The 23,370-nt window shown below is 38.9% G+C and overlaps 1 protein-coding gene and 1 non-coding gene across 2 annotated transcripts; both read left to right on the top strand.

Moving 5' to 3' along the window:
* Positions 1-438: 438 nt before the first annotated feature.
* LOC139971273 (glutamate carboxypeptidase 2-like) lies at positions 439-23,370 on the top strand. Its single transcript, XM_071977584.1, has 17 exons — positions 439-1,062; positions 5,591-5,747; positions 6,881-7,012; positions 10,555-10,680; positions 11,099-11,282; positions 12,037-12,127; positions 12,282-12,371; positions 13,177-13,262; positions 14,180-14,299; positions 14,697-14,782; positions 15,325-15,456; positions 16,861-16,943; positions 17,148-17,238; positions 17,699-17,957; positions 21,533-21,614; positions 21,787-21,879; positions 22,311-23,370. The coding sequence occupies exons 1-17, from the start codon at positions 842-844 to the stop codon at positions 22,513-22,515; spliced, it is 2,238 nt and encodes a 745-aa protein (XP_071833685.1). The 5' UTR covers positions 439-841; the 3' UTR covers positions 22,516-23,370.
* On the top strand, positions 13,920-13,992 carry Trnac-aca (transfer RNA cysteine (anticodon ACA)). Its single transcript has one exon. It is a non-coding gene; the product is annotated as a tRNA-Cys (tRNA).

Below are 23,370 nucleotides of genomic sequence, written 5' to 3'. Positions count from 1 at the left end.
ATATATAGTAAATAAAAAAAGAATAACACACCAGAAAAATTCCACTTCACGACCGGTTTCGTCCTTTTGGGACTCATCAGGCGAAGTTATTCTGTGTAAAATTATGTGGTTATTCTGTGTAAAATTGTATGAACTGACAACAGACATTCATACGCTTTTAAAGAAAGTCACCCAAGATAGCGCCTGGGCGCGAAACCTAAACAACTTGAGCCGCTCTTAACCCCACTCCCCCTTATATCAGGGCTGTAACCGTATGCTTATGACGATGCCTTATGTCAGGTGAGTATCAAGAGTCCCTTGGAAAGGGAATTGGCCTATAGATATGCTACACTTTATCAGGTTAAGATGCTTAGCGATCTACCGTGTAATGTTTACAAGTGATCACATGATCTAAGGCATAGTGTCGACTAGAAGTGACGTTACGAGATTGTTCCGCGTGATCAGAAGTTCCGACTCTAGACTTTTGTGAAGCCATGTACAGGAGCAGTTATTATTAAGGTAGTTATGGCGCTTATTATACCGGTAAACAGGTTTGTTACAATCGCTGCAGCAAGTGGCCCACCGGTTTTTTTGTTAGCATAATAGTAAAAGAGCGCCAAGTGCAAGGTTTACTACACTCTTAAAAGTGCATCTAATGGTAGCATCACACAGCTGGGTATAGTCATGCTTCCACCGTTGCACAGTGCGTTGGCAGTTCATTACATGCCCGCAATTATTTTATAGTGTAAAACAAAGGAAAACCAAGTTGTTGTGGCGCTCTGCGACACTTCATACAGTGTCCACATACGTCAGTTTATATCTTTGTTGCCAGTGTCCAATTAGCGTCAGGATAAACACAGCGATGGGAGGTTCATCGAGATCTGTTATGATCATTGCTGCATCGGTTGGTGTTGTCTGTATCGTTCTCGGCTTCCTGATAGGTTGGTTCTCCTCTCCTAGCAACACACCCAACGATAATGAAGCCTTCAACATTTGGATGGATGCCCTTGCTGATGGAGACACCGGTATCGGTAAAATGATTCAGGAAGAAATGATGGCGGAGAATATAAAAGAAAACCTCAAGTAAGTATATATGCTATAAGACATATGTTTAAGTGACGTCACATCCGGCACTTCAAACCAAAAGTGTTACTGTCGTTAGATCGACCACCCTTCATTTAGACGCCTTCTTCATACAGGGGCCGTATAGCGATATTGACCTTTTCTTGAATATTTCCTGGCAAAAGGTGTGTCACTGTGTGCGTGGGGGGGGGGGGGGGTGCGAATGGCCCGGAGAATAACGTTTTTAAATAGCGTCATGTAAGCTAACATTTGGAGAAAATTGCTTGAGGTCATTTTCGGTTGAAAACTTTCTAGAAACGTATATAAGAATACATTCTAAACCAGATTATGTACATTCCAACGCCCTTTGTTTACCTAATACACATCAATACCGTACGGACTTAGTTTACAATGTAACATGATGCATTGGTACATCACATAAGAAACACGTCGGTTGGGTCGTTTGTATGAGATCATGTTGACATATTGTACGATGATCTGATTCTGACATCGAATCCAAACCATTCTATAAAAAGGATATTATATTTCCCCCGTGATTTGTCTATGAAGAATTCCCGACAATCATGCACCACAGACCTTTTGGGAATTACTGTTGTTGTTTATCTCACATGGTCTAAAGCAAAACAACCAACATTATTAAAACGAAGCCATGGATTGAACTTTTGCATCCTTAAGGAACAATGGCAGATTGTCAGGAAAGGTCTCACGATACCACATCGGCCAATCAGAGTCAAGAATGAAAATAACCGATAGAAATGTATATTATAATTTATAGAGCTGGTATGGGTGCTTTAGTGTAATCCATGTCTGTAACATGCAAATCCTTGGAATCACTGAAGTTTATTCAACAAAAATGCTGTAGGGAGTATTTATGTATATATATATATATATATAGGCCTATATAGCATATATATATTTATATATATATATATAGGCCTATATATAGGCCTATATATATAGGCCTATATATAGGCCTATATATATAGGCCTATATATATAGGCCTATATATAGGCCTATATATATAGGCCTATATATAGGCCTACATATATATATATATATATATATATATATATAAATATATATATATGGGTTTATACACGTTAAAGTGTTCTACATAATTTACCGCAGAATGTGATCCACGACATACGCCACCGTAAAAAAAAAGTAACCATTGAACTTTGCAGCAGAGTAAATGCCATTCGCTGTTTTGGATCGCTTCTCGGCCTTTTGGCTAAGATCATGCATTATGCATGCATTATGTTCCCTTCAGCCAGTTGGGACAATTTCCTAATGCTAATACCTCTCTAAACTGTCCTGTAATATGATGCTCTCAAAGCACTGGGTATGACAGTACAAACAGTTCCTAACCTTGATCTGATAGAAACATGATATTCATACTGCCCGTACTTATAGTATACGAGTACTCTGAAGCGGGACATGACACTACAGTATAGAAAAAAATTGTCCCAACTGGGTGAATGGTTCCCTTTCTAGGGAAATCGTGATACACACCTGACGATGATCACACAGTCACAGTCTCGATGCAAGGGGACTGGGGTTAAGACACAGTCACAGTCTCGATGGGGGGGGGGGGGACTGGGTTGAGAGCGGATCAGTTGGTCAGTTTCTTTGGGTTTTTCTTGCCTAGATTCTTTCTTGAGTGACTTTTCTTCAAAAGTACCTTTTGTTCCTGAACCTATTATGCGTCATCTTTTCAGCCCCTTAGTTCTGAATATCCTGCAGGGATTTGTTCAAGTTTTTGCTTCAATTGATTCATAAATATGGTTCAATCTAAAAAAAAGGATCGTCATTTGTGTATATATCAATATGTTGATATTATATTTTCAATGACTGAAGTTAAACATATCGACATAATGTCTGTTCAACTAAGAAAGGAAACAAACTAAAACTATATATTTATTAACTTTATTGTTAAGTATCAATTTCTTCCCATGACTTTAATTAGAATTAGCAGAGTTAACATCATCAATAATATGCATGTATACGATTTACAGATGATCTAGTTTGATATTACGGCAACGTGTGGAATTTTCTGTCATATTGTGTGATACCAAAAATACTTGTGATCTACGTTTTTGCCATTATATCTTGAAGAAAATATCAAAAATAAAAAAGCAATTGCAAGTCATATCACTTTCCATGCAGCGTCCACCTTCCATTAATAGAACCATCCATGTAAGACTAATGTTAAGTTTCGGGTTCTGCACAATATTTGCAGTAGTCCAACATCATCATTGATTGGGACATTACGTTTATGACATTACGAGCTAACAATAATGCCGACCAACTTTGCTAAAAATATTTCATACTAGTATTATATCAAACAAACAGAAAAGTGTTTTTATAAGGGGGGGGGGAGAAGTTGCCCCTGTGCAGCTATAATGGTCTGCATCGTTATTATGGAATTGTGTCTGCCTAGCATCGAACAACGTAAGAAAAAGACAAAGACAAAAAATACTAGCATATAGTTGGATGGTTCAGAGTTGGCTTGATGCACGCAACATTTAGTGTGTACTCACTTGGAAATTTGTTCAGTCGATTTGCATCATATTCCAATGACTTAAAAAGTCATAAGGAACATATATTTTAGAATAACCTTTATGTTATCACACTGGGGTTAGGTTGAAAGAAAAACAGAAATAGAGGGGCCTACGTTTTTATTTACTGTTTACGAAGTAACTTAATAATTCTTTTTGGTTTTGAGAAACTAATTTTCCACCCTCTCAAACATCAATATTCATAGTGACCCGTTTCCAATTAGTGCTCAGTTTAAATATTTGATTAATTCTAAACAAAAGACCAAAACAAAGACGATTTCTGACATTTATTTTCATACCTCGGAAGTAGAAAATGATGAAATGCGACATGCATCAAGAATAGAAGACGTAGTGTTGTTTTGATTCCATACATTGCGCACAATTTACATGTTAAATATCTCAATGAGAAAGACTGCTCTTTTGGTAGTTTATAAGTAGGTGAACACTAGCACTTTTAGGGTTTCGTACATATTTATTATATCCAAAGACATTAACCTTTAAAGCTGCACGAACCTGACAGGTTCATATGTCAAACACTTGTCGCAGAGAGCTGTGTAACTTTGTTTTGAAAATATGCGAAGCTATACAAATGAAGAAGGAATTGTAAACCGAAACACAATCCATCATTTAGACCAATAGTAAACTCGATGGAGAATTTGAAAGTGTTTAATTTAGACAAATTTACAGAATATAGGTATTCGTTCTACAATGTAATATATGTGATACACTAACGTGACTTGGGGTGTGGGTTGGGTGGAAGTGGGGTGGCTAGGTGGGTGGGTGGGGGCGGAAGTACAGTCAGCAACAACAATGAAACAGTATTCAGAAAAGTAAAGTATCAAACATGCATGCCATGGCAATTCAACGACTCAACTTTATCAGAGGCGATTAAACCGAGCTAGGACAACTTGCAATATAACTATGATAGAGCTCTGAACTTTAAGCCTCCCCACCCACACACCCCACCCACCCCCTCACACTTCACTCTTCATTTGATTAAATGCAGATTCATAAACATGGTGAGACAACGACAACAGCGATGCATTTACCTCGGAAGTGTTTTTTGTTTGTTAGAAAATCGACCTTGTGCTTCGAAATTAAAATATAAACGTATATATATATATATATATATATATATATATATATATATATATATTTATATATATATATATAGGCCTATATATATATATATATATATATATATATATATATATATATATATATATATATATATATATATATATATATATATATAAATATATATAGGAATAACGGAAAAACTGTTAAACAACTATGCTGCATTTAGAGAAAGGCTGGATCTCGAGTGAGATACAATAATTGAATTAGGTAAGTGATTGGAAGTAAAGCAGCCAATGCTTGGTTTTTGCAGAGCTTTCGAGCAAAACTAGCTCATCTTCAGTGCATGATCACCGAAAGTGACAAGGAGTAGCAGGAATTGAAACTATTTTATAAAGAAGATGTCGGCATGGTTGTAAAGGCAAAGCGACTTACTGATTTCTGCTAAATTGAGCAGAAGTTTTAGAAATTCGGATTATTTTAATCCGATTCCGTTGTAATTGTAAAGGAATTGTTTTGGTTTATCTGGGACGGCAAATCGTTTCTGATGTTTAAACCGAATGGTGCCGTGGTCTTTAGGTTTAGTTCCCAGAAATTTTCTTTCGCTTTCCTAGATTTATCTGTCCAAGAATCGTTCTGGTCAATGGCAATAACACGCAAATTCTCAATTGAATGATTTTGGAGATTGAAGTGATTGTATATATACATGAAGTGATTGTATATATATATATATATTTTTTTTATACAATCACTTCATATATATATATACAATCACTTCATATATATATACAATCACTTCAATCTCCAAAACCATTCAATATATATATATATATATATATATACATACATATATATATATATTTATATATTGTATATGATCAATTTTCAACAGGTATTTAACCTCACAACCGCATCTCGGAGGAACAGATGAAGAGAAGGAAACCGCTACGTACATCAAGGAGCAATGGGACAAACAGGGATTGGACTCAAGTAGGATAGTCAAATATGATATTCTATTATCTTACCCAAAAAAGGAACAACCAAACTATGTAAGACGAATTTTATTTAAGACTTTGTACAATTTCAATATGACGTTAGTTTAAATGATCACATCTTATTTTATATATGTAAACTTCCATAACTTACTTTTCAAGTGAGATCTGATAGAATCGTATGAAAAGACGAATGAATTGAAACAAACGACTGATTTACGACCAACAGTGTATTATATAGGTTGGAAACACTTACGTTTATACAGCCTATATGCATGAGGTCTTTGCATTGGTTTTATTATGTTATAAAGCTCAAGCCGTTGTAATATAGTTTCCTGTTAATGTCTTACATATAGGTTAATAATTAAAACAGGAATTACTTAGGTTCATAAATTTGAGATCAGAGATCATTTTTAGGACATTGAATACACTTTAAGGGTGTTAAGGAATGGATGAACACTTCTGCATGGTAATGTTGAGTCGTGGGATTATTTAGAATGTTGAGAAAGATGACATTAGAGGTCAGATAATAAAATTAAAATAATTCATTTTTTTTTCTAACCAGAACACAAAGGGAGCTGTTGAAAGCTTCCAAACTCACAATTCTTACTTCGGGGCTATATATGGTTTTGGTTATACGATATGTACTATGCTGTTTCTGTGACCGTATCCAGGTCTTCGTGTTCAGATATGGACCATTTGTTCAACAACAGTCAACAATCAACAGTCAACAATGTCAAATTCCCTAGAAGGGGGTTTCATTTAATAAAAGGTTTAGAATAACAAAACAAATCAATAAATAATGGATAAAGGTTCTCTAATAATCAGCCAAATTGAGACAATTTCCTCATGCTAATACCTCTCTAAACTGTACTCCAATATCATGCTTCAAAGCACTGGTATTGACAGTTCAAACAGTTCCTAATCTTGATCTGCTAGAAACATGATATACATACTGCTCGTACTGACAAATACGAGTGCTCTAAAGCGGGACATGACACTACAGTATAGAAACAATTTGTCCCAACTGGGTGCTAATAATGATTGATGATATGTTGTTTACTAGAGAGGTTCTTAAGGTACAGATCAAAGCTCACCTACGAATAATGATACCTTTACTGAACAAAACCTATTGAAACCTCTGAATTCCGTCGAAGGATTATAAATGATACTTTATACTTTTCCTATAGGTTTACATTTTGAGTGCAAATGGAAGTAAAGAATTTCGGACTGCCGCCGAAGAAGCAGAATTGACTCCTGGAGATAAACATCCCAAAACAGTTTCACCATTCAACGCATATGCTAAAGCTGCCACGGTAGAGGTGAGGAAAGCACCGTAGCCCGGGAACAGAGTCCTTCAGCGGCTGAAAGGTCACCAGCGACTTTCATCGGCCACCCCTCTCTCATCCCGCCTCCAAATCCTTCCCCATCCTTCCCCATCCTTCCCCATCCTTCCCCCATCCTTCCCCATCCTTCCCCCATCCTTCCCCATCATTCCCCATCCTTCCCCATCCTTCCCCATCCTTCCCCATCCTTCCCCCATCCTTCCCCATCATTCCCCATCCTTCCCCATCCTTCCCCATCCTTCCCCATCCTTCCCCATCCTTCCCCATCCTTCCCCCATCCTTCCCCATCCTTCCCCCATCCTTCCCCATCCTTCCCCCATCCTTCCCCATCCTTCCCCCATCCTTCCCCATCCTTCCCCATCCTTCCCCCATCCTTCCCCATCCTTCCCCCATCCTTCCCCATCCTTCCCCCATCCTTCCCCATCCTTCCCCATCCTTCCCCCATCCTTCCCCATCCTTCCCCCATCCTTCCCCATCCTTCCCCCATCCTTCCCCATCCTTCCCCATCCTTCCCCCATCCTTCCCCATCCTTCCCCCATCCTTCCCCATCATTCCCCATCCTTCCCCATCCTTCCCCATCCTTCCCCATCCTTCCCCATCCTTCCCCATCCTTCCCCCATCCTTCCCCATCATTCCCCATCCTTCCCCATCCTTCCCCATCCTTCCCCATCCTTCCCCATCCTTCCCCATCCTTCCCCCATCCTTCCCCATCCTTCCCCCATCCTTCCCCATCCTTCCCCCATCCTTCCCCATCCTTCCCCCATCCTTCCCCCATCCTTCCCCATCCTTCCCCCATCCTTCCCCATCCTTCCCCATCCTTCCCCCCATCCTTCCCCATCATTCCCCATCCTTCCCCATCCTTCCCCATCCTTCCCCATCCTTCCCCATCCTTCCCCCATCCTTCCCCATCCTTCCCCCATCCTTCCCCATCCTTCCCCCATCCTTCCCCATCCTTCCCCCATCCTTCCCCATCCTTCCCCCATCCTTCCCCATCCTTCCCCCATCCTTCCCCATCCTTCCCCATCCTTCCCCCATCCTTCCCCCATCCTTCCCCATCCTTCCCCCATCCTTCCCCATCCTTCCCCCATCCTTCCCCATCCTTCCCCCATCCTTCCCCATCCTTCCCCCATCCTTCCCCCATCCTTCCCCCATCCTTCCCCCATCCTTCCCCATCATTCCCCATCCTTCCCCATCCTTCCCCCATCCTTCCCCCATCCTTCCCCATCCTTCCCCCATCCTTCCCCATCCTTCCCCCATCCTTCCCCATCCTTCCCCCATCCTTCCCCATCCTTCCCCCATCCTTCCCCATCCTTCCCCCATCCTTCCCCATCATTCCCCATCCTTCCCCATCCTTCCCCATCCTTCCCCATCCTTCCCCATCCTTCCCCATCCTTCCCCATCCTTCCCCATCCTTCCCCATCCTTCCCCATCCTTCCCCATCCTTCCCCATCCTTCCCCATCCTTCCCCATCCTTCCCCATCCTTCCCCATCCTTCCCCATCCTTCCCCATCCTTCCCCATCCTTCCCCCATCCTTCCCCATCCTTCCCCATCCTTCCCCATCCTTCCCCACCCTTCCCCCACCCTTCCCCCATTCTTCCCCCATCCTTCCCCATCCTTCCCCATCCTTCCCCATCCTTCCCCATCCTTCCCCATCCTTCCCCATCCTTCCCCATCCTTCCCCATCCTTCCCCATCCTTCCCCATCCTTCCCCCATCCTTCCCCATCCTTCCCCATCCTTCCCCATCCTTAGAAAGTCGAGATGTTCGGATTCCTAAATACTACTTCGTGTCATGCACCTATATATACATATACACATAATCAGAGGATCATTCCTCCACTCCCCCCCCCCCTCCCCTCTCCACTGGCAGACAGAATACTACAAATAAAATCTAGCGCACCGTACATAAATATAACATGAATCTGTGGTACAGCATAAACAGTCGAAAATACTTCAATAGTGTGTCAAAAGTTACAAGATATATCACCATGTTGAATTTAAGCACCCTCCATTTCTCCCAGACCCCTCCCTCACACGCTATGAGAAGTAACCCCCCCCCCCCCCACATAAAGCAATTTTGGTTGCGCCCCTGCCCATAAGTAGTACGACGGAAGTTGTTAGGTATAGGTTTATTGGGTCAACAATTTATGTATACTATATACACTAGGGCATATGCCGCATGGAACAACACCCCTTCCACATTTCCATAATAACATAACGCGGTAACCTATTTTTATGGTTTCTCTTTGGTTTTCTCTTTCCGTGATGGATATCCATCAGCTAAATGATGATAAAAGATGATATAGGCTATGTCATAGGCATATGAACACTCAAATGTCTATATCTTTCTTGAACTGAAAACTCTTCTGTTAAATACTGTCAACTATCTGTAGAGGATTGAAGAAAAACCGTTGGCTATTATCTTAAAATTCAATTTAGTTTTACAACTTACTTGACTATAAAACGCAATCCATAAAAAGCAATACCCAGTAATTAAGGTGCAATAAAATCCTTGTTTTATCGCAGTATTAGTCTTTGTTTGAGATAAGAATTCAAAGTTCATTTAAATAGCGGTAACCGATATATATCTACTTTGTGATAATTCGTACGATGTAACCCTTTGTAAAAAATGGCCGGTCGAGAATTTCAAGATATAGAAATCCCAACAAGTCTGGTATATAGTACAAGTTATAATTCACTAAACCATATGATCTTTAACAAAACAACGGAAACCAACTATGACAATACCAATTACAACCTCTCACTCTCTTACGTCACATTTAAGACGGTGACCCCGCTATGCATGGTCTCAGAAAATACATCACATGATATGTATTTCTGAACCCATGATCTTAAAGGAATATTCCGGTGGCTAAACGTTGATTTGCTTAATAACGTTAAAATCGTTAATTGCTTAATAAACAGGCATGCTGGAAATTGTCCGCGATTTTAGGTGGAAGCCACATCCTCAAAGCTTGTTTTAATGGCGTAGATATGAGGGTTTTTCCCCTTCAATTTAATGGTATTTTTGTGAATGCACCTGGCAACAGCAGGATGAATTATGTCAAATATTGAAGGTCTGTAATAAAGCTCCCCAAATCTGCTAGATAGTCAGATAATGGCCACCAATTTTAACATGGCGTTTTAACGCCACTCAAAAAGAAGTTACGCTTTAATTATCTATGCTAACAATCCTCAATTTCTGGAATAGTATTGAGGACCATGGTCTTCAGGGAAAAGTAGGTTACTTTTGGACACTTCTAGCCATTTTTAATGTGCTAAAAAGGGGACGGGTGGGGGATGCCGATGACGTTTGGCCTAAGTGAGAACGATAATTTAGCAGTTTTGAGTTTCTCATTGGAGGGTAGACTACATTTCCATAACAACTCCCTGATTGCATCATGAGCAAGAATCACACTATGTTGTCAAAGTGTTTTACTGTATATATGTCATCTTGCATGGTTTTCACAAATTAAAAAATAAGCTGTTCTTCATAGTTTTCTACTTTCCTACATACAGGGTGACTTAGTATACGTCAACTATGGTAGAGTCGAAGATTTCCAGAAGTTAGAAAGAGAGCTTGGAATAAATGTGTCAGGAAAGATAGCCATTGCACGTTACGGCGAGATCTTCCGCGGGGACAAGGTAATGTATTGCCAGTCGTTACACTATTCTTGTATAGGCACCATTTTAATTTAACTCTGATTGATTGAAAAAAAAGCAATATTATTTTAGAGAAAATATAGAGTTTTATCCTTTCGGGTGATAGTTGATAGCTCTTGCAACCAAAAGAAGAGTGAACGAATTACATCATCGTCATGGCAACTGCTGATTATTATTTTTCTCATTTTACATTTCTTTATAATTTCCCCCCCCCCCCCAAGAAATTTATCTGGTGATGAAAATATTGTTTATAATATATATATATATATATATATATATTTTTATGAAACATTGCATTCATTAATAGCTAAACAATCATTCCCCTTGTAAACAACCATATCTAGAGTAAGGCACCAGATGTTGAGAAGGTTCATTCACGTGATATACTCTTTCTATACAGGCAAACCAAGCGTTTCTTCACGGAGCTCTGGGTCTCGTTCTGTATTCCGACCCGGCAGATTACGCAGTTGATGACGAGGAGAGGGTCTATCCAGACACCTGGTTTCTCCCTGGGACAGGAATACAGAGAGGAAACGTCATCACAGTAAAGGGAGATCCCCTGACGCAAGGATATCCAGCAAAAGGTATAACCATGCTGTTTTATTATGAATATATATACAGTAAGTTGAAAGAAATGGTCATCGACATATCTCAGCGCTTCCAAAATTATAGTTCATTTGCCAGTTGGGCCTTTTACACCTATGTCATTTGCCATAGCAACAGTTACCATGGAACCATCAAAGGTATAATGGAATTGTCGAGTAGTACCAAAATATGTGGTTGCCATGGGAACCAAGGTGAAAGGTCACGTGGTTAAAGGTCAAATGTATATTTTAAGCGCAATTTTGTGTCAAAGACTCCTCCTAAACGGCTTGCTGGCGATGAGATATGCAACTCCGTGGATTGCCTCCTGGATAATTATTTCTAATAAAGAGATCTTGACTAACGTATAGTCATGATCACAAAATTATGGACTGGAATATAGTTTGTTTGTCCTTCCAAGTATCCAGTGGAAGGAAACGGGCAAGAATGCTGGTATATTGCTTTTGTTACATACCTCCATGGAACAACAGCAGACCTGGTTTGTGATGTAATTTCCTTGCTCTGCAGATTAATCTAGTTGTAATTATAGGTAAAGTATAAGAATTATACAGTTATAACAATATTTGTAGTTATACTGTTATCACCGTAGTAATGTTTGCTGTCGCAGTAACCGGATGGACGTTACATGTATAACTTGAGAGAAAACAATACACACTTCCGTAATTACATTCTGCTTTGTTATACAATGTGTACTCATCTTCAATTAGCCTTGCTTTGGTTTTTCATCTTCTTTAGACTATATGTACCGTAATGATGAGAGTGAGGTCACCCTCCCCCAAATTCCCATACAACCAATAGGATACAACGACGCGAAGCAGTTCCTTCAGTAAGTCTTCTATTGTCTTTATTAATTACAACACCAACAGCAAAAGATGGAAATTAGAAATTTAAATCGAATCGTCTTTTTATTTTCTTCTATATTTTCATCCACCATATTATTTTGACTGTATATTTATTCCCTTTATTTCTTTACTCTGGAGGTTACTTGCTGGTGATAATGTACCGGAGAAATGGGCTGGTAGTATTCCAGGAGTCACTTACAAAGTCGGACCAGGTTTAACTGACAATAGGTAAGAAATATATATTGAGGGATACTCAACTAATTTACTGTATTTAGAAAGCTATACATGTACACTATACACCACACTAGACTAAGAACGAATGTATGAATGGATGAATGAAATGAAACGAATGGAGGGATGAATGGACGGTTGAATAAATGATCAACGAATGGATTATGAATGAATGGATGGATGAATGAATGAATGGACGGAAGAATGCGAGAAAGGATGGGTGGTGAGGGAGGGAGGGAGGGAGGGAGAGAATGGAAGGGAAGGGAATGGAATAGTGGCATTGGTAAATACAATTAGACACGTAAATATTATTTAAGAGACAGTACCTTAAAACTGTCGACAAACAGTGTTCTTCCTTACCACCCCCCCCCCACTAGATCCCCACCCTTTGGTTATCATTTAGTGGCGAGCAGAGTAACTAACCGGCTGACTGCAGTGCGGAAAACTTTTAACACTCTCCTGAATTTCCTATTGTATTACATGTAATATCAGCATGAACTGTACTTTTGTGCCTCTGCACCTTAGAGAGCGTTTGAAAGATTTGGCGTTTCATAAATGTCCTTGATTGGTTGATTGCTCTTTAAGCATATACGACACATACAGTATATGATAGCAATCGGTGAAGTATCTGATAGCAAATGTAAAGTTTGGAGGACTTAAATGTATAAATCCAAACCTCCTCTTTCTTACAAATCAACGGAAATGTTTTAACAGCGATTACATATCACATTGACAATCCTTTCACAAATCCTTTCACAATAACATTTTATAATTATTATGTTGCTATACTTGTGCCCTACAGGAAGGTACGGTTAGAGGTGAATAATTACAATGAAAGGAGACCGGTTCACAATGTAATCGGTATCATCAAAGGAAGCCTAGAACCAGGTAAGAAAGATATAGGAACTGGTTTGAGAGTTCCAGAGTAGATGAACAAAATATATATATATATGAACATTGGAAATCTTACTTGGATATTATGAACAATTTCAAAGGAGCATATATTTTTTTTGTCTAACACGGGATTCGAATCAGTGGCACCAGGACTACAATTCTGACCTTTATAATCACCCAAAATAACTTTTCTTTTCAGATTGAAAAAGAGGGAATATTGTCCTAGCAGTGACGTTAGCAATACAATATTGGCTACATGTAAGGAAGAGAGAGAACAGAGCGAGTGTGGAGAGAGGGGTGGGAGAGAAAGAAGGGGGTGAAAACGAGTAGAAGAGTTTGTGACGTAACGAGTTGTTCAAAAAAAAATACATACAGACATACATCTATATAAATATATATATATATATATATATATATATATATATATATATATATATATATATATGTATATATTTATATAGATGTATGTCTGTATATATATATATATATATATATATATATATATATATATATATGCATCATGTTTGATCTCTGGAGTAAGGCAAAATATGTCACCAAAAACAGAACTAGTATTGTTCGATACAGGTGTCAAACGCCTACAGTGGAATTACGACCTTCCTTACCGGTTTCGAACCTCTGGACATACAATCAGCGTCCATGGCCTAGTTGGTTAGGGTGTCCGCGTACAAAGCGGGAGGCCCGGGTTCGAATCCCGGTGGAGGCTGGAAGTTTTTTCACTGTTGTTGATTTTCCAACTCATTACGATTTTAATATATATGTATATATATATATATATATATATATATACATACAATATATATATATATACAATACAATACATACAATATACAAGCAAAAGAAAAATCCTGGAATTCGTCACCAATCATATTTTGTTTTCTTCTACATCATAGATCGTTACGTCATTCTGGGTAACCATAGAGATGCCTGGGTGTTTGGAGCTGTAGATCCTTCAAGTGGTACTGCCACCATGCTTGAGTTATCTCGCAGTCTTGGTAAACTTGTCAAAGAAGGTGAGAAGGAGGAGTAATGGTATAACTACATGGTGAAGGGGGCGAGGACAAACACAGGACTTTGTGTATAGGTTTGTCCTTCCTGTTCTGACCAGGATCCTCCCTCGCACTCCCTAACGCCCCACCCCCCCAATCCTGTCATAAAGACAGACCCCCTCACCCCCCCTTCCCCTAAAGAAAACAGAAAAAAGGAAAAAAGAAGAAATGAAATCGTATATCTTCCGGTAAATTGTAAATGACCAGCTATGCAATAAACGAATATTATACTACCAAAGCTTTGCTTTTTATTAATATTTCCCTCCCCTTCTCCCTCCCCCTTCTCCCTCCCTTTCTCAGTCCCATCCCCGCCCGCTTTACGACACTTGCTGATATTGTCGATACATTGACTCTGTTACAGGTAAATGGCGGCCTCGAAGATCTATTGTATTTGCCAGTTGGGGAGCGGAAGAATACGGCCTGATGGGTTCTTATGAATGGGTTGAGGTAAACAATGTGTACAGTCTATCATTCTGATAATTAACAAGGCATTGCCCAAGATATTAACTTGCACGTGAGCAGACATATACACTGTACAGTGATCATATCTCACCGGACGCCAGGTGCCTGATGGGTAGTATATAGGTGGGGAAAATTGTTCTTATCTTTTGTATAAGATAAGCATATTTAATATACTTTGATTGACTTAAAATTTTAACAAATGAAAATAGGTTTGCACATAAAGTGTTATTTGTTTTAAAAATCTTTCTGCATTATTTTTACTCTTCTCGCTGGAATAAAAATATGTTTCATCGCCAAACGGTAACAGAATACAGTATAGCTGTTCGAGCTTACAAGAGGGTTATGCTATTGGTTGAGCTATTTCTACAAGAGGTCGAGGAAGTACTTTACCCCCCCCCCCCACCCTCCCCTCATCCGGCCCTCCTTTCCAAACCCCGCGACTCCTATGTCCAACGGCTCCGAATAGTGTACGTATACTGAAATTTGGATTCGTGTCTTATACTGTTGATGGTCGGTTTTTATTTTAGGAATTCTCGAAGACGATTGGTGAGCGAACCGTTGCCTATGTTAATTGTGATAGTGCAGTAAGTGGCAATTACACCTTTCAAGGCCGCTCAACCCCCAACTATTTTGATGTACTTTTCGAAGCTACAAAGAAAGTAAGTGATATTGACAATTTTGTACCTCTTTTTTTTCTTCTTTTTTTTTTAAATTAATTTCATTACAATCATTCAATCTGTATTCTTCAATTTCTGAGTGAATCAAGTTTAAACTATGGACTGAGAAGTACTGCTTTTACTTCCAAGTTAAAGGTCTACGGACACCTATGAACAACATCGTCCTAATCACTCTAAAAGGCATTAGAAATCATAAAAATAGCTGCAACTCCTATCAAAATCCATCAAAGATTGACCATTTTTAAAGTCTTTTCTTAATTCTAGTGTTATTCATGAATCAACATTAGCTAATTATGTATATTGGTGATGTAAAGGGAGTGACTGCCTAATTTTCTGTTATGTTATTCCTTTGTTTTTACAACCTTCTTTCAAGGACACTAATCACAAGTTTGTGGCCTATAAAAGGTGTCTTCTTTGAAAAGAGGAACATCATATTATTGTGGGTTTGTGATTAGGAGTTAACTTATTATAGCCTAACACAAGAGATTTTAGTGAGTGCAACACTCCATGTTATAATTTGCACATATTTAACGAGTTTCCGAGATTTATTAAATTTCCCAAATGTGTATGTCTTGGAAACGAAAAGAGCCTTTTCAAAGATTTCAACACATTTTGAATGAGATTATGTCACACAACAAAATGCACTGAATATGGGGCAAACTGTAGTATACTTTAACCATTTTCTAAGATGTTCTCTGGTTCTCAAATATTAAATTTATTTCGTACCTACATTATTCAAGACAATAATACAGGGATTCCCTAAGTTCCCCTAATTGGGGTACATGAACCCTCATGGGGTGCGTGAGTCCATCCTAGGGGGTTCGTGAGACGTTTCTGAAAGTCAAAACTAGAGTACTTCTTGTTGTACTAAAATCTGATATAATTTAGTAATGTACAAAAGTCGTACCTCTTTTCTCTTTCCATACATATACGTTGCAATAGTAGTACCGTACCGTGCATGTGATAAATAACTGAATTATGAACAGACACCGGCCGCATGACTATGGTGAAGTTGGTGAATGCATGACAGTACTTCGTGAAGATAAAGAGCTGATCTGATCTTGAAGTTTCCAGATAAATATTTTCATCTCTTGTGTTTTTTCATTACAATATTACACTATGAACTTGATCTTTTACGAAGCACTGTTATGCGTATTATAGTATAATAAGGACTCAGATCGTGTCTCGAAAAGTTGGGGGTTCGTGGACAACTCTGACATCCACAGGGGGTTCGTGGGGGGATAAAGTTAGAGACACCCTGCAATAATATGAAGTGTATAATAATGATAATATGTTGGTACATACATGTATGGAGTGGTAAAGTGGTTACGTACCCCCTGAGAACGTTTAACAATTATAAGGGTATATACATCTCTATATTAACAGGTTTCAGATGCGTCGAATCATGGTGGAATTCTGTATAATAACTGGTTGGAGAAAACACCAAGCGAAGGGTCCAATCTACCACGGTATTGTTACAAAATGGCGAACGGTATCGCTGCCTATAGTACCGTTAATGTGAATTAAAGACACCTTATAATTAGTTAGGAAAATATTTATTTAACCTTCTTGTTAATGTTTCAGATATAAGCACAAAGTTAAGGTCACGTGTCATGTGTATTGTTTCATCAGAAAAATATTTGCTCTTCATTAATCTGTTCCTTATTCTGCAGGACACCAGATTTAGGTTCCGGAAGTGATTTCCGACCATTTATTGGACTCGTTGGTATACCAGCTATCGACATCAGATACACGAGGGACTCCGTACGTATATGCACTTTAAAGTATAAACGCCTTATAAACTAAAGACTGCCATTATGATCAAAAGGCCCTTTAGGCAGTCGTTCAATCAATTTAAAGGAGGTAGGGGTGGGGAGGGATAAGTAAGTTTAGTAAACTATCATGATGGCAATTTGCATTTAGGAATCGGGACAGAATAGTTGTTATATATATATATATATATATATATATATATATATATATATATATATATATATATATTGCAGAAGTTACAAATATGAAAGGAAAACAACAACAAAAGGAATTAAGCAACAGATTTCACCTCCTGCTGGCACTTAAAGATTTCTCAGATTGACAAAAAAATACGTCAAGACTAACCAACCACTACCTCAAGTTTATTATAGTTGTAAACGTTTCTTCATCATATATCTTTGTCATAATTTTACTAATTAAAACTTTTGATTTTTAATCTCTCTAAATTCAGAGCCTAGGATTATCCAGTTACCCTCTCTACCATTCGATGTACGAGACATTTCATCTCATGTCTGCCATAATGGATCCGACCTTTGAACACCATCTGGTGGTTGGCCGTGTTTGGGCAGAGATCGCTCTAGCTTTGTCGGATAGTCTGATAATCCCGATTAATTGTAAGGCTTATGCGGAACGTATGAGATCATCGGTTACCGTGCTGAAGACGAATTACGAAGCTAAAATGGCTGCACGACCCAATCCGATTACATTCGGTGAGCAAAACACAGACGACGAAGAACAGAGCAGAGCAGTACATATCGTACATATAGTCAGGGGCGGATCCAGGGGGGCCGACCCGGCCCCGGCCCCCCCTTTTTGGAAATCAGTTGCGTTTTTTTTATGTGGGAGTACTTCAAATTCCTAATAGGCATAACTTGGTGAAAGAAAAGCCTAATATATATCCAGCTGCTCTTTCCTGAAACGCGATCGTTTTTATTCCAAATTTGAAACTAAGGCAATTATCAGGCCTACGCGACATCACGTATTAATTAGATACGGCTCAGTACTATAGTGCTGACTATTACTGTCAGGGAAAATCAATGCACAGTTAGCAAGTATATCATAATTATCTGAATGAAAGGGGGTGTAGGCGGTTTTACACTATCTAACGCAACGTAGTCGCCAATAACCTGAAGTATTTTTAAGGGAGGGCCCGAGGAACATGAACTTATAGCATGCTCCTCGTGGTGAAACATAATTGCACCTATTAGGTGAATTGAGTGTACTGTTAATAGTAGGAGAGACTAGTGTAGGTTCTTATGACCAACTAGACCGGTTTCTGCTCTCAAACTTTATAGGAGGAGCTTCATCAGTAGTAGCCTTTGAATTTTTTATATTCGGCCTGGGCGTCTCGTTCTCAAAATGCATCTATTTTCTGTGCACGAGTTTTTATGGACTCATAGTGCAGATATAAGAGCATCTAAAAGAGCTTCGTGTGAACCTTGAGAGTCAGCTGATTCTTCGTTAGTATGAAACCTTGAGTTAACAAGTAAATCTTTGAGATTTGGGGCCCTTTTGTAGGCTAGAATCGGTTCTTTTGGAAACAGTTTGGATAATTCCGCGTGCAGGGGCGTAGCGAGCGGGGGGGGGGTGTGGGGGTGTCACACCCCCCAATAATTTGGTCGCTGTCGGCAAATTTTGGGTCTGTCGGCAAAAGGAGAAAAGGTGAAGAGAGCGGAAGGGGAAGAAAGAAGGAAAGCTGAATAGAGAAAAGGAGAACGGGAGCTTCTTTATCGGTTATTTCGATTTTCCAGTTATTCATCTGATAAACTCATTCACCAATCCAATCACCCGACGCCTGCAAGTTAAAAACCTCTCGGCAAATAACTGATAATGTCACGGCCGTCAGTATAGCTATACTGTAGCCAGGCTCAGCTAGACGAGTGCCAGATTTGCCGGCAACTCAGTGAAAGAAATGGAATTAAAGGCTTCCGTATAGGCCGCAGCCCATGAGTCGTGCTATCGTGTGACAACGTGTTGTTATTATCCGCTGTTCAGAATGACGTCATCGCAGATGTCATTCGTTCTCCGTGGAAAACTTAAGGACACGGCTCACGAATTGTACACAATTTTTAACGTTTCTCGCTTGTATATCAATGAATGTTGTTATTTCTCATTACCGGAAAGTCTTCTGAACATTTTCATCACGAAGTTTCACTATTTCAACGATCGGTGAAAGAGAAAACACAGTTCGATAATTGGTCCCAATTAATTCTTCTTCTGCCGACTGCCATAAAAATAATATCGAAATGGAAATTCTACGGTGCCAAATTTGACTTAAAATAAGCACCAGACTGCATCTAAGGGCGTTTCAAAAATAAAAATTTTCCAAAGGGGAGGGGGACACCCCCTCCCCTTAGACCCCTCCCCCATTTCAGTCACCACATCCAGATCCGTCGGAAAATCTAATCCTCCATACCCCCCCCCCCAACAAAAAAAACTTCGCTACGCCCCTGACCGCGTGTTGCGAGATTAAGTGCCAATGTTTCAAAAGTACATTTTTCAAATGCGTGGTTTTGATATGGGGTGTATAGGTAAGCTTGAACACCATTGGTGGTTCCTTTTGTTTAGGTTTGGTAGTGAGGTATTGCCCACGGTTTTCAAATTTTATGCCTTTCGTGGCTAAGGCAATTTCCTCTTTCTTATAGTTACGGAGTAACAGTTTCTCTGTGAACGCATTCTTTTTCTGTAAGAAATCAGTCTCATTGTTACAGAGACGTGCGTATCGTAAGACTTCCCCTTTAATGAAGCCTTTAAAAGTGGCAAGTGGGTGTGCAGAGTTTCTGTCGAGGTATTGGAAGGTTTCCGTGGGTTTGGTGTAGACTTTGGTGTCTAATAACCCATTGGTTTCAAACCTTGGACCTTTGAAGATTTTCAAATCTAGGTATGTTACCTCGGTGTGTAATATTTCTACCGTAAACTTTAAGAAGCGGTGAATTTCATTCAACCTGTTTACTAGTTGTTCAAGTTCCTGAGGTGAACCGTCGTAAAGCAATAGAATTTCATCTCTATAGCGGAGCCATTTTAAGATTTTATTATCTGTCGGTAAAATCTGGTTTTCCAGTCTATGCATGACGATATCACAGATTTCCGGAGAGGCTTGGCTACCCATGGCGCAACCGATCTTTTGTAGATAGAATTGGTTATTGAACTTGAAACAGTTTCTTGTTAAAAATAAGTTCAATTAGTTTGCGCATGGATATGGAAGATATTTTATTTATTCCATATTCGCTTTATTCCGCCTTTTCATAGACTTCTTGACATATATCTAATGCCTCCTCTTGGGGAGTATTGGTATACATGGCGACGACATCGAGTGTAGCAAGTACTACTGCTTTTGGTAAAGGGGTGGCTTCCACAATTTTCAGAATGTGATTTGTGTCTTTCACATAGGTGCTTTGTTTTAATACAATAGGAAGCAAGAAATAGTCCACAAATTCCGATATTTTTTCGGACGGTGATCCGTTTCCGCTTATTATCGGGCCTTCCCTTAAAAATACTTCAGGTTCTTAGCGACTACGTTGCGTTAGATAGTGTAAAACCGCCTACACCCCCCTTTCATCAATAAGTATATCATAATTATCTCATTGAATATATCTTGTTTTATGTTTTTTCTTGGGGTGAATCTGGTGTCATAATTTTCGCGCAAAAGAAAAAACGAATCGACGCAATAATAGTGTATCCATTGTACATGCACTGTTGAGCGTTGTTAAATATGTGTCTATCGAGAAAAAATATGTGCACAAAAAAGCGTGTCTGCAACGTTTCTGGTTTTTCTAGTTTTTGGCGAAATGTTTCACCATTTTGCATCTAAGCACTCACAATTAACCAAAAATTTCCAAGGGGGAGGGGGACAACCCCTCCCCCTAGACCCCTCCCCCAGTACACAGATCACTAAAGTGCTACCATCGGGATGTCGGCCCCCCCTTTCTCAAAATCCTGGACCCGCCCCTGCATATAGTACATATCGTACATACAGTACTGCGTTAAGATGACTGTCTCTGTTATCAGATTCAATTTCTTTGTAAAGCGGTTAAAGTTTTGTAGAAAGTAAATGTTTGGTTTTTAGTATGATTTTTTATCGATTATTCACGTTTCAAATAGTGAAGCAAAACTGTGTGGTTTACGAATGATTTTACAGGAAACGTTAACTGTTACGGATTAAGTAACTTCAGAAAATGACGTGATTTACAGACATGGCCTACATAATATACGCCATAATATTCTCCGTGACGAACAATATATGCGTATAGATAACAATTTATCTCAATAATTCACTTTTTTTTAGATGCAATTGATGATAATTTGAACAAGTTTACGGATGCCGCGAATCAACTTCATGAACGAATAGAAGAAATGGACAAGAGAAAGTAAGTACTACTTTCTGTTAATTTCCAGTTTCTCGAACTTAAATACGAAAAATTCTTAGTGAATTATGTTTTAAGAAATAGTCACGAAAATTTTAAGAATAAGAGTAGTTCGTATATATACAGCCCTTCATTAACGCTCTGTTTTGAGTTCATTTTATATTTTACTTTTCAGCCCTTTCGCAGTCCGTGCAGTTAATGATCAACTCATGTTTATGGAGAGAGCCTTCATTGACCCACTTGGTCTGCCCGGAAGACCACGAGAAAGGTAAAAAGACGGGGTAAGAGGGGAGGGGCGGCGAGAGGGGCTATACGAGAATGTCCTATGACAGCTGCCCAACTTATATCATGCAGTAATCTTTCTGTTGAATCAAGGAGTGCAATTAGTTTTGTATATACTCCAACAGCGTCAAACTTCTCGTCTTTGTGAGAATGGAAACTTTATTTTAGGGATGGTGTTGAAAGGAATTATAGTTTACTATTTGTATTACACTAATTTAAACTCAATATTTTGGGGACCCAACGTAATACTGAGCATTAGGTTGTTTTCTCGCCTTTATGCCCCTTTTCTACGGTCGCTACGTTATGGCATGAGACTAGAAAAGTTCAAACCAATTAAAGGTAAAGGCATATATTATTTAAAGTGTGTCGAATCGAATCCGTGACCTTATATCCTTGTGTTCTTTTTTATACAATCAGGCATGTCGTTTTCGCGCCTAGCAGTAAGGACTCCTACACTGGTGTGGCGTTCCCTGGTATCGTTGATCTTATGTTTGATATAGAAAATCAACCGGATCCAGAGAGCCAATGGAAAGAGGTTGAGAGATACATGTCTGTTGTCGCTTTCACATTAGACTCTGCTGCCACCACTCTCATGGAAGTAGACATCCTCGCTAGAGAATAGTCGAATCGTGGAAGAAACGACCTAGCATATCTGAATTATATCAGAACGGTCACCAGACTCACCGACATTTTTTTGTAGTAACAACAATACGATTTCAATCTCTCTATTTGGACATTAACACTCGCGGCACTCTCATAGAAAGTAGTCGCACTATTTCTATGTAGGTTACGTCAGAAAATACTTGATAAAATTGTATCATATCAGAAAATTTACTTGCTTTGTTTGCTGACAAAGTGTTCAATATTCATATCTCTATTTTCTTCAATTAATCTATTTGGACAAGCGAATTTCCGGCAGTTACATGGAAGTTGTTGTCTATTGCAAGGGAGGTTTCGTTGCAAATCTGAATCATGTCAGAACTGTCACTTAATGAACTAAAATATTTTAAAAATTATAACAATATTTCTACTTTTTTTTCAATATGTCCCATTCTTGACAATGATTTCGTTGTCTTTTATATATACCAGAATAAAATGTCAGTTGATGCTTTGGCAAATGTACATTTTTTAGTTTATTTTCTCTTACAGGTAATTATTTAATTCCACAAGAAACTTTCTATTTATGATTGATATGAAATTTCTTCTGAAATTATTTTCCCTTTGCTTCCCCGAATCGGTATTGTAAGAAATAAAAATATCAATTCTTGTTTCTACTTCGTGTACTGTGTCTTCCTGATTCGCATAATCATCAATTAAATCTCCAACAGGGGCCACAAATATTCATAAACACTGTTCTTAATTCGTATATAATAGTACGAAATTATGATACTGTAGGGATTGCCTGTGAAGTGTTCAGTGTGATTAGTGCGAATTTATGCAATGAATATTTTTTATTAAATATCTTTCCACATTATAA

The sequence above is a fragment of the Apostichopus japonicus genome, chromosome 8, assembly GCF_037975245.1.
Source record: "Apostichopus japonicus isolate 1M-3 chromosome 8, ASM3797524v1, whole genome shotgun sequence".
Classification (NCBI taxonomy): Eukaryota; Metazoa; Echinodermata; class Holothuroidea; order Aspidochirotida; family Stichopodidae; genus Apostichopus; species Apostichopus japonicus.
Note: the sequence above shows the minus strand (reverse complement) of the source record. Positions and strands in the feature narration are given on the sequence as shown.

Coding starts and splice junctions, on each gene's coding strand:
- LOC139971273 (XM_071977584.1), top strand. CDS start 842: ATGGGAGGTTCATCGAGATCTGTTATGATCATTGCTGCATCGGTTGGT. Junction 12,372..13,176: donor CCAGGTTTAACTGACAATAG/GTAAGAAATATA, acceptor TGTGCCCTACAG/GAAGGTACGGTTAGAGGTGA. Junction 13,263..14,179: donor CAAAGGAAGCCTAGAACCAG/GTAAGAAAGATA, acceptor TCTACATCATAG/ATCGTTACGTCATTCTGGGT.